This window comes from Manacus candei, unplaced genomic scaffold (genome assembly GCF_025592945.1).
Source record: "Manacus candei isolate 608988 ecotype Guabito, Panama unplaced genomic scaffold, ASM2559294v1 h1tg000052l, whole genome shotgun sequence".
Lineage (NCBI taxonomy): Eukaryota > Metazoa > Chordata > Aves > Passeriformes > Pipridae > Manacus > Manacus candei.
This window is the reverse complement of record NW_026138100.1, coordinates 1,836,289-1,848,639: the sequence shown is the minus strand read 5'-3', so window position 1 is coordinate 1,848,639 and position 12,351 is coordinate 1,836,289. Positions and strand designations below refer to the sequence as shown.

Here is a 12,351-nt window from a genome sequence, read left to right as displayed (position 1 = left end):
TCTGTTAAAGCATAGTGGTTAGCAGTGGTAGACTAAACTTTTCTGGCAGTTGTTCTGACCACAGGTAAAAAAATGACACAGACTCGAGCTTGTGCTAAAGCCATAAGTTTATTATATTTCACATAGCAAAACATAGCATCTGGAGAAGGGATAGAGGGTGCTTTACATACCTATCAGTTGGCAATCCCTAAACAAGACAGCACTGGTTTTCTGGGTTTCGTACCCCTATCCTTTTTATAAGATGCTTACTAGATGACTGGGTAAAAACATAGAATGATAGCAAGATTGTTAGTAAGAAAGTGGAAGAGCAGGGTCCACTAGTACAGAGATGAAGCCAGTTTCAGGGAGTTTTGCTAGTAAGGTGGGTGAAATACCAATCTGTGAGGGACCACATGGCAAAACTCATCCTTAATACAACACTTCAAATTAAAGGTGGTGTCATTTGTGGGCCACGCACAAAAGTTTCCCTTTAGGTACTGTTGTTATAAAGAATAAAAACTTGGAATCGTTGTATTTAATGGAATTCTGGAAAAGTTAAAAATTCCAGCAAAGGCGATTGAAAACATCTGAAGTTAATCAGTTCAATCACTCAGAAATTGGTGGCAGCCAAATAGCCAGCTTCCTCTTACTTCGTCATCCTCACTCTTCATAGAAATTATTTCCCTATCTCCAACTTAAAAAAAATCTGCTGTGAACATATTTTTCTCTTTTAATAAAGCTCTCTCACGGAGAAAATATACCAATATCAGAAGAGAAGCTTGTAAGTTCTGTGGGCAAAGAAATGCAGATGAAGAGTTCTATGCAGTTTCCCAACTGCCTACCTGCCTCTTAGGGCTCTCCTTGGCATCCGTGACATATACACCATGTATTTCCTTCTACAGAAAGGAAGCGTCTCCTGATTCCAGGCCAACCACTATACATATACAAATGAGAAGCTGCACTTTTTGGATGGTGCAGTACTCTGCATGATCACTGCCACTGGATTTTCATATTCCCCTTGTTTTAGCCTCCCATCTCGCCTCTCCTGCAGGCTGGAAATCAAGTGGGGTCACAGTTTTTATGAGACGGTTGTAGAGCACCCAACAGGAACGCTACCGACCTTGAGCAGCTCCTTGGGGCTATTTACTGCTGCTGCTAACTGCTGTACACCAAGGCCCGGCTGCAACAGGTCAGGGACAAGGCACAGCCCACTGACAGCTGCGGATGGAGCCTGGCCGGGGGAAAAATCGCTTTCCTTACTGTACAGTCGCTTCAAAATTTCCGTTCAAAAGCAACCGAGGGGCCGATAACGCCTGTCTGCGGGCCCTCTCCCCAACGCGAACGACGATTTGGGGGCAAACACTGACTACAGGGCGAAGCCGCTGAGGGCACCGGGTGTGGGGGGCACGTCCGCCTACCCCCGCACTCCGGGGACCGGCGGGGCGGCTCCTCCGGGGATCACCGAGCGCCGTGGGTGCCTCCCTCCCTCCCTGCGGCCCTGACGGAGAGGCGGCGGACAAACAGCCCCGCCACTGCCCCCGGGTGCCGAGCCGAGCCGGGGGACAGGGCGCTCGGGGCGGGGGCACTGCCGTGCGGCTTCATCAGCCCTCGCCGGCCCAGCGCCGGGGCTTGGCTGCTGAGCTGCCCAGCGGCCCCCAGGAGGCGGCGGCGGCGGCCGGGGGACGCTGAGGAGGATCCGCCTGCGCGGCCCAGCGGCGGCGGCGGGCGGGCCGGACACACCGACCGACAGAGCAGCCGCGGCACGGACGGACGGAGGGAGGGCAGAGCGGCAGCGCAGCCCGCGCCGGCAGCGCCATGGCCACCAAGGTGAGCAGAGCGCGGGGGTCGGGAGGCGGCTCCGGGGCGCCCCCTGCGCCGAGCGGGCCCGGCGGAGCGGCCGGGCGGGCGGGGGTCCCGCGGGGGACGGGCGGCGTGTCGGGGCCGCGGGAGCCGCTGCCCTACTCGGAGCCTGCCCCTCGCCGGCGGCCGCGGGAGGCAGGAGGGAGGCAGGGAGGGGAGCGCCGTGCTCAGGCCTCGCCGCCTCCGCCGCCCGGTCCCTGCGCGGGGCTCAGCGGGGCAGCACCGATCCCGGGGCGGGGGAAAGTTGTTTTCTGGTGTGTTTGTGCCCCGCTGGCCCCGCTCCTCGCCCAGCCTCCCCCCGCTCGCTCGGGGCGGCTGTAGGGCCGAAAAGCTGCCGGAGGCCGAGGGTGCTGCTCCTGCAGCGCGGGCGACCCTGCCCTGCTCGCACCGAGCCGGAGAACCGGGCGGTGGCGGGGAGAGGCCTCGGCCGGCGGCAGGCCCCGGTCCCGGGTGTCCCGGCTGCCCGTCGGGGCTGGGACGGGCCGGCCCGACCGCCTCGCCCTCCTGGCCCTCGCGTCGCGTCAGGGCAGCTGATGCTGACCCCCTCGGGTGGATCCGGGGGAAGGGTGTGCTGTGTCTCTTGTGGGAGCCCAGGGTCTGCACTGTGCGACCTCTTAATAGTAAGCTCTGATTTTACACACACACACACAAGAGGCAGGAAGTTAAATTATACTGTTCAGTTCTTCAACAGTATCTGCTATTAATGCAACACTCAAAATTAGCTTATCCTATCTGAAACTTTCCAAGTAAAAAAATATTTGTTTACTACATTGGTTGATGAAAGCATCTCTGCTTGTGTAGGTGTGAGTTAACATCCACCAGCAACTCATCTGTGACTTGTCTAAGTATCTCAGGAAGACTTTTTTGGTATTTGAAGTATTATTTTGAGTCACCTGACTCCATTAGCTTGGCTAGCAGTTTTAAACTTCCTTTTACTGAGGAAGTGCACTATTTGTGTTGTACTTCTCAGTGCTGAAAAAATTCCACATCTTGAACTTGTCAAAAAGTAGCTGTCTCTGTAACCATGTACGTTGATGTTTACTCATGTTTTAGTAAACTTTTTCAGTAGCACAGGGAAATTGATTCTAAGTTTCAAAACCACTTAGACAGTTTAAAAAGTGTCAATATAGTGAAATTATGTTCTGTTGAGCTTTTAGAATATTGTTGATAGACTTGGTTTTAGTATTGGTGATTTCCAGTGATTTGTGAGATGCGTGTATGAATGATTTGTAATCAGCGTAACTATTGTATGTAGCAAGAACATGACTTCTGGTGCACATACACTACATGATACACAGCATGTTAGGCAGATATTGTACTAAACCAGTTTACTGTTTCTCTCCTCAGTTTGAGGTGCAGTATCCTCATGGGATCCTGTGTTCTGTGGTGAACACACAAAGCCATTTTATTCATACATTTGGAAATTTTCACTTTGCTTTTCTTTAAATATTTTTTTGGAACTGTTATGGCCCCACACTGAAGGGTGTATAATTTCTTACTTCCTAACTAGGATTGGCTTGAAATCAGGTGGTGCAGTTTTTTTTCATTCTACACATTGCAAGTTATGGTAATGTGCTTTAACTTGGGGGCTAAAATTGGGAAGTGGTAGTCAGTAAAGACTTGGTATTTTATTGTTATTATTTTGTTATGCTGGTAACTGAGAGCAGCAGAGAAGAGAAGGTTACTTTATTTTCTGTGAGCTCTACCCAGGAGATGGGTCCCTCTCTGCAAATGGCCCTGATTTGGATTTTAATTTTTTCAGTTTGTGAAAACATCAGTGACAGTAAAGCATACATCATTTTTTGAGCTGCATAAGGGAGTAACTGGCTCAAAAAACAGTTTTTAGGAAATCGGCCTACTAACCAGTCACCATTTCACTTGGAAAGTAAATTTTGTTTTTTATATTGGAAACAAACTTCTCACCTTCTGCTTGTGCTCTTTCTAAAATGACCTATTTTAAAAAAGAAATATGCAAGGTGTATTTGTTTTGTAAGTGAAATGCTAGAAAACCTAAACTGTAATTAGCTATCTGGAGTATGAATTTTTTGAACTTTAATGATATCAAATCCTATATGACTGGTAGGGGTGACTGACAGTCCAGCCTGGCCTATGCTGCTTGGGCTATTAGCACTTTCTGAATTAATTCATATTTAAACTAAAGTATACATTCCAAGGAAGGCTGTGGTAAAATTCAGTCTTGATTTGAATGCTTTCAGTGATGGAAAATTCAGTCTGTCTTTTTTTTTTTTTTTTAAACCATCCACTCTCTTGCTGCTGGATGCCTCTTTGTTTTGAATTGAAATTTGCCCAGTGTCTGTTTTCGTTTTTATACTTTTGTCTACAAGATTTACAAATGTTTGTATGAAAGTGTTAGATTTCCTGGGGATGGAGGATGCAAATAGGGATTTCTTCCACAACTAGCTTGTAAACCCTGGTCTGTTTTCTTGCCGCCCACTTTGATAAACCACAGCAATTAAGTTCCTGGAGTTTTCCAGTGTGAAGACATGATCTACAATTGTGTAGTGTGCTGGCTCTTCCCTGTACCATTCAAACTCAATGCATTTCTTACTGAAATAATAAAAACTTTCAGGGGAAAGGACTATTATTTTCATACCAAGAGGCTTTTACCGATAGTTTCCTTGCATATTTGTTAACTGGCAACTTGGTAGGGAGTCTATTGTTGAAAGGGGATGTCGTGGCACTCTGGAGGCTGTGGAGGCTGTCTCTGATGCCATGAGCTAAACCCAGTCTCCATTACTCCTTCTCCTTTCTCGCTCCTCATCCTGTGCTGACGTACATGCCAGGAGTCAGGCCTGCCTTTGAGCTGCAGTAAGTTGCTGAAATAGCAAAAAATTCACTGAACGGAAACGGCAGGGCCATTTTCTCAAGTTCTAGGGAGTTACAGTAGCTGAAAGTTTGCTTAGAGCTGATACAAAAGGTTGAGTAGGATGGCATAGTTGGCTGGGGGGAGACTTTCATGGTGAAGGGGTAGAAATATAATGAGGGATAGAAATATAAGTGGGAAATGGATGATCTGAGGCTTCTGGAGGCAGTTCTTTGGTTGGCTAGATCCTTACTATAACTTGGGAGTGGATTTTGTGGTTTGCTCAAGGTTACGTGCTCTAAAAACTGAAGCAAGTGTAAAACAACCTAATCAAAATAAGAAAAAAAATAGATGGTTTAGGAGAAGCTAATTTCCAAAGTTTTACAGTAATTTAACTGAACCTGACTTCAGAGGTAAGCAATTTCATATCCACATTTAAGAACTGATTCTTTAATCTAGATACTTTAGTTTGGATGTTTCCTTCAGAAACAGAGTTAACCTTACTAATTCCTTATTTGTAACTGTGCATCACAAATGATGGCAGAAAGTGCCTGAGCCTAAAAAATTTTCAAAACTTGGTCGCAAAGAAAATGCAGTCTTGTAAATGTGTTTCTGTGATAGTTGCTTACAAAAGCTGCAGATGAGATTCTTACTTTTCTCTTTATTCTTTTTTGATTTCTTTGGCCTTTCCTCTTTTCCCCAATAGAGTTTGCAAAGCTCCAGCTTTACTCATGCCCTTTCTTTCGTTTTTGAGCTTCATTCAATAGGGAGAGCTAGAAATGCCAGGAAGCAATATGCTGGCTTTTAAATAATGTGCTCCCTACCTCAGTCTATTTTTAGACTTATTTTGAAATGTAGTCAAGTCCTTTTCTTGAAAAGGCTGATGTTTTGCCATTTGTTAAGTCCTGATTTCAGAAGGAAGTGTGATGTTATTACAAGAACTGGATAAGTTATGGCACACTGATGGGCAAGACAATTCTTCTGGAACCTGTGCTGCTAACATACAGTGAGAATTTTAATTTAAAAGTTGAAGTTGGAACTAGAAGCTGATTTATAGGAGTAACACCATTGAAGTTGGTGACATCACTTTCACAAGTGAGGTATTTCACAAGGCAACTATTGATAAGCTTCATGAGGTTAAAGCCTCTCTTAGTGTCAATACCAACAGTTTTTATTTTGGGACTTCAGGGGCACTTGTATCTCACCATTGTGTTCTTGATTGTTCAATGGTTTGTCTGCTTTGAGAACTCATTTAGGTGATTCTGTTTGTAGGACTGGGCCCTTCTTGTGGGAGGAAGTCGCTTGAGATGAAAGCTTAGACTGAATATTCTGTTCTTTAAAGAAGATATAACTTAGTGATACTTCTACAACGTGGAAATGCTGTTCAAGGCTTTCTTGTCCATCTAATCATGTTTTCTCTTGTGAATGCCACTTACCAGGTATAGTTGAATTTAGCATGATTTTGTAGTTGTGGTGAGGGAAGGTCATGATTTACATATGAAAATTTCAGGTAGGAAAAGGTAACAACACATTAGACTTAAAATAAAGATTATTATCCTTTAGCATGTTTCCTTCCTTCCATCTTTCTTTTTGATTCTCTGTTGCTCTCACCAGTGTAAGGCTTCCCCAAAGAAGTCCCACATTTTCCTTTGTACCATCACGAATCTGTATGTTTGCATTATGAATTGGTCAGAAACAATTCTTTGTTCTGATTTGCAGCTGGGAATTGAAGCATCTCTCTGTGCTAAACCCGTTAAAATACCCAGACTTTGTGTTCTGCAAGTCTGCCTTCTGTATTGTCATAACTTTGGAAGTAAACTCCTCTAGGAAATCTCATCTTAAAAGAATATTCAGTTAATAAATCTTAATTTATCTGTGAATTGGGATGAACTTCTACTATGCAGATCACTTCATAATCCGTTCAACATGTTCCATTATTTAAATTCATTATTTAAATTTAAATTATTTAAATTTATTTAAGACCTAATGCAAAGAATGAGATCACAGTTGATTTATATATGTAAGATGTGATGGAACAAAACTAATTAGGTTAAGTAATAATTTTGATTTTTTGGTCTTAATCATGTGGAAAATGTTTGGTTTTTTAGGCTGTGATTAAGTACATGTGAAAATACTTCCTGGGCTTTTCTGAGTATTTTGGTTTGGTGGTTTGTTTTCTAGGGGGCAACAAAATGACTATAAAAGGTGAAAATATTTGGCTATGCAAATTTACCACAGATTCCTGACCTATTGAAGGGGTGAGGTGTTAGGATGAGCACGAGAACTGATACTGTCTAATTTTATGAAGACACAGGTTTTCTGTTCTTTTGTCTTTGTCAGGCCTTATGATTTTTTCAAAGGTTCGGTGATAAGTGGGTTATGTTACATTGCAGCAATTACTAGTGCAAGGCTTCTCATTTCTGTGCTGGAGAGCTGGTGAGATTCTATGTGATGCTGTGCTTGGATGATGACTCCTCTGACTCAGTTTTTCAAAGTTATTTTAAGCACCTAGGCATTGAGTCATCAGAGACTCATTACCAGAGGTCGTCATTTAAAAACATGATTGCAGCAGCTAAAGAGAAGGAAGTCTGGTATCAGATGTCATAAACTTCATCTGGTTTATAGATTCAGTGATTCAGATTTTCACTCTGGTAGAATTTCTCCATACATTGGTATTATTTCAGCAAGAAGGCTTTACAATTAACTGCAGCTTTGGAAAAAGCTTTATTTTACTCCATTCTTTAAAGGTCTTCCTCTGTAAATTATCTTCCCCTTAGAACCTCAGATTTTCATGAAAAAATTCCTAGAATATAAACAGAAGAATGTGTGAATATTCAATAAACTCCTCCTTTAATTAGGGTACCTGGCAAATTTCAGAGTTTACAGAGACCACCAAGGGAAAAATAATATGAGAATTTTGCCATTTTAAATATATGGATTCCTTCCTGTATTAAACTGACAAGCAATTGCAACATGGATGGTGTTGGAAGCAGTCTTGCAAAACATTACAAAAGCAGGTAATAGAGACCAAAATGGCGGGAGTGATTTGTTTCAACCAGAAATGTCATTAGATCGACATTTAGTTATCTAGAATTATTTTAAATAAATAGGTATTGCAATGCTCAGCATATAAAGCTAAACCTCTTCTATTTCAAAGATCGTATCACAATTTCATTCAAAGTCACTTTACACTTCTCTGAGAGCTGAAAATCAGAACTTGTGCTTTTACTTTCTTTAGTTGTATTTCTGCTTTCTCAGCAATTTATGATTGGAAAAGAGCTTCCCAAGTAACACGAAGTTCAAAAAACAAAGCAATCTTGTAATAGTCCAATAAGCAAAATTTAAATGCTGCTGAAGAGAAGCAAATATATGGATATTGCTTACTGGAAAAATTAATTTAAGCTTCTGAGCCTTATCCTTTTTTTTTCCAAAGCACTCTTTCTCTTTGAGCTTCATATGGATAAGAAACCTCTGTCGAAAAAAAAACCCAAACCCAACCAAACAAAAAACACACACACCCCCCAAAAAAAACCCAAAAAACTTTTAAGACCAGAATCATTTAACTTTGACAGTTAGTCTTCTGTGAGACCTATAGTAAAGGGAGAATGGCACGAGGGACAGCTCTTCCTGCAGGGAGCTGCCATAAGGCAGGCTGATCCAGCTGATGTGTAGTTGCGAGGAAACATTCAGGACATGACTCGATATGAAGGGCACATGAGCCGTCCTGAGCACTGCTAATGACAGGGTGCGGGCTCACGGTAAGTGTGCTGGTAAAGTCAAACCAGCGACTCTGCGTGTGAACGTGTTTTTTGGGGGTAAAAGCTCTGTTGCCTCCTGTATTTTGGTGCAGCTCTTCCCCCCAGGCCCTGCCCCTTAAAGGAAGCCACTTTACAGGAGGGGTTTCCAATGTGCAAAATAGGTGGCTGGAAGGAGGAGGAGGCGGTAAGGAGGCAGGCAGTGCAGCTTGTGGGAGGTCTCTGGGGAGCCCAAGCAAAACAGCTGCTTCTGGGGAGGGGTAGCCATGTCTGACCTGGGGTTTCTGCAAGTGGGACTTGCCCAGGTGAAATCATTCAGTTTAGCTCTTGGAAAAAGTGGGACTGGTGTACTGGTTTCTTCTGACTTGTCATTGAGTTACTGACTTCTACTCTGAGTTGCCATCTGCTCCTCCTTGGCAAGGGAACTGTTGTGCTTTTATTTTGTGTATTCATATGGTATCTCTGTTTATACACAGTAGGTTTTGGACTTGCTTTGCTTTTCCCAGCCTTAGGAGACTGCAGTACTTAATGTTCAGAGCAAAAATAAGTTGTCGTCTCAGTTCAAACAAAGTGTTTTCTTTCTTGGTTGATAGAACAAAATGGCTAATTTTCAAGAACTGCTATAAAAATTTCCTTAGAATAGCTTTAAATTGTTTCTCTCTTCTGTATGAGGATTTTTTTCTTTACAATGATTATGTGAGTGGTTTCCAGAAGAAATACAGTTGATATAACACTATTACATTTATTGTTCCTTCTAGTTCTGATTTAAATCCTGATATTGCCTGGAGAGCTTATACAGTTCACATTTCTTCAGCAGTAAGGTCATGTCAGATGAGGTGCTTCATTTCAACCTACAGCTTCATCAGATTTGAGAGTCAAACCTGAATGTTTTATTTCCTCCACTGCATTAATTCTTTTTTGGGGGTCAAGGTTTAATTCGGTAATTGAATATTGCAATACCATATGATAACATAATGTAATTAGTCCTTACCTAACTACAGCACAGTTCTTTCAGCAGTACTGTAATTTCCTCCCTTAATAACCCTGTATTTGTCCTCTGAAAATGATTGCTTATGGAATACAAAATTAAACATCTTCCTTTCTGCAAATAACTAGATCATAGTCTTGGAAGTTTGTATGAAGGTTGTTGAATTACAATTTTTTTATCGGCAACTCTGTCACATTCTGTCAAGCTGCCACATTTTCTAGTAATTCGTAAGGAAGCAGAACTTCAAACTTACTTTTCAGACTTCTTTGATGCTTTCTGTCACTGTACAGGTTGCTGGTACAAGAAAAATTTGTGTGCTGTCCTATTAAACTTTAAGTGTTTTATGACTTAAACCACTTCTGTCATTCATACATCAGAGATATATCTCCTTTTTTTGTTATTGCATCTGTTCAGGAATTGTTTCTCTTTTTTTTTTTTTTTTTTCTCCTTGTTTTAAAGTGTGATAGGCCATCACTGCTAGTGTGCACATTGCATTAAATTGCAGGTACTTAATGTCCAGTTCAAGTGCCAGGTGTTCTCAAGCCAGGTCAATGACTGAGCTTTGCTTATTTGAGCTGCCATTTATCATGACCAGTTTGTAACTTTACAGGGTCCTGTACTTTTCAACGCTGCTGACAGAAAAGCTTAAAATAGCTCTAGGCTTGGATACATTAGAACCCAAAAAATGTGAACTTTGTTCGTTTCTGGAATAAAGAAGCTTCCTCTGATAGAATGGTAGTGCATTGATGTTGGTATAACAGTTTCCTCACTTGTGTTCATAAAATAAAAGTAAACACAGGCTTTCATAAAGAAGTGTTTCTAATAAGAGCTAAGACATACCAAAACATTAGTATATTGATTAATGTTGGTTACTCAAGTAACAGAGAATTTAGCAGAATTCTATGTTGAGAATTTGTTCTGCTGCATTTCAGATTCCTTCCCAGCTGCCTTCAGTGAACATGCAATAATACTTGTTTTCCTATTAGTATTTATCAGTGTTTGGGACTTCAAAGTAGTACAGCTATTCCATTCTGTATTTTATGGGTTAGGTTGTATTTGAAGTAGCATCATTTTAACATGCAGATAGTTTGCTTTGCTCGGTATTCATTTACTCGTAGACTGGCCTGTGTAACTGGTACATTGAGATGCACAGTGTGTAATAGTGTGCTGAGTCTGAAAAGGCTTGAAGTTCATTAGATAACCTTAGTGAAACTTTGTGCCTCTCCAGTTATTAGGATAATTACTGTTTTTTCTAATCTCTGCTCTCATAGAGGCGATGCTATTGTGTATCTACAAGCTGTCTTAATGAGTAGGTCACAATGTGGCAATTTTTCTGGTGAATGCTGCAGGCTTTTTCTGAAACCTTCACCTCTTACTGGCTTTGTTTTCTGGGGACAGAACAGTGAGGGTACAATACTGATGGCCCTAAAGTTTCAGGCAAACATCAGGGGACTTGACACAACAGACTTCTAAAACGCACTGTTAAATATTGGTTCAGCAAACAGTTGCAAATGTTGCAGTTTGATTTCAGAAACGCAGTAATGATTAATCTAGGCAGAGATTTTAATCGCACTTGAGATAAATGCATTCTGCCTAACATACCTAAATACAAACCCATTCTGTATTTGCTGCAGTTGTATGTCCTGGTGAAACTGGAATTCATGTTCTCAAATTTAAAACTGTTTAGTCCCCAGTCTATTTGGAGATCTGGAATAGGTTGGTATCCAGAAAGGAAAATATGGGGAAACCTGGGCACTTAGAGCAGTGTAGGTCATTGATTCTGAAAAGGAGGTGGTATCATTGGAACTCCTTACAGTAAAAGATTTGCTGTACATTTTTAATAACTGATAACTTGTTTATAAGTAATGTTTTAAACAAGGAAAAAAAACTTCAGGTGCTTAACCCAACTGAAAGCTCAGATGTGATTCAGAGGAGTATCTGAGTCAGTATTTGGAAACATCTCTAAATCACATGGGTGTTGTGCATGTATTTCTGCAAGTGAATTTCCCTTGCTTCTGTATTGCTTGGGTGCCGGGGGATTCTGTTACTGGGTTTGACAGTACCCCTAAATAAGCCTGTAGGAACACTACAAAAGGTAACCAAGCACATCTTTTAAGAGTTTGTGATGGTTATTTTGAAAGTATCAGAATTTGAATGCTACTTTTTAAAACCCCCGAACTGCTTATAGATAATCCTCAGACTTTAACATTCTTAAGTACTGTTGTAAATCTGGAAAATATTGCAGTTTCTCTTTGCTTTTTTTCATGCTGTGTGGCAGTGGTTATCTACCCACCTGACTTATAACTGCATGAACAGAAGCTGTAATTTGTTTTAACACCTTGGGATTTTAAGATCTGTTACTTTCTAACACTTTTTAAGAAATCTGTCACTTGAGCCCTCATACTGCATCGATAACTTTTAGTCCTAGATGCTTGAGATGAAGAAAGGGCCTACTGCGTAGGAATTCACTTGAATGTAAGTTCTTGGTGTGCATGCTGCCTGTAATGCTGACCAGGAGCACATTTCAGTGGGCTTTGGGACGTGCTGATGCTTGCTTGCAGGTAGACAGCTATAAAGAAGTTCACATTCTGTGAATCAAAAATAAGATATGTTACCAAAAATGAGTTAGACTAGCCTGAACAGAGTTCAGATCTTCTTTCGTGACCGAGAAGTGATTTTCAGCAAGACAGTACTGTGTGGTAGATCTAAAGAGCTAATCTGTCCTCACTGAGGAAAACCCAAGTTGCTAAAGAGGCTAGTTAGTTATTAATACTATAGAAAACATTTCCAAGTTTTTTTAACACTTGAAAACTTGCCTATTCACTTCTTTCTTAGACAAAATCATACAGAAATGGTTTCAAGAGAAGCTTATTACACCTTTATTCTAATTCTGAAAGTGCCAGTGGTTTTGTGCTTTTGTGCTTCGTGTTTTGTGCTTTTTGGAA

The 12,351-nt window shown here is 41.6% G+C and overlaps 1 protein-coding gene across 3 annotated transcripts in view; it reads left to right on the top strand.

Moving 5' to 3' along the window:
- Window positions 1–1,051: 1,051 nt before the first annotated feature.
- SNX9 (sorting nexin 9) overlaps window positions 1,052–12,351 on the top strand; it is a 61,283-nt gene continuing 49,983 nt past the window's right edge. Inside the window, exon 1 of one of the 3 annotated variants that reach the window (XM_051801564.1) lies at window positions 1,052–1,806. In XM_051801564.1, coding sequence (XP_051657524.1) covers window positions 1,795–1,806 — 12 coding nt within the window. In that variant the 5' untranslated portion in view covers window positions 1,052–1,794. Of the gene's footprint in view, window positions 1,807–2,052; window positions 2,460–12,351 lie in introns of those variants that run through there. The other 2 variants (XM_051801563.1, XM_051801562.1) reach the window with 2 other exon arrangements.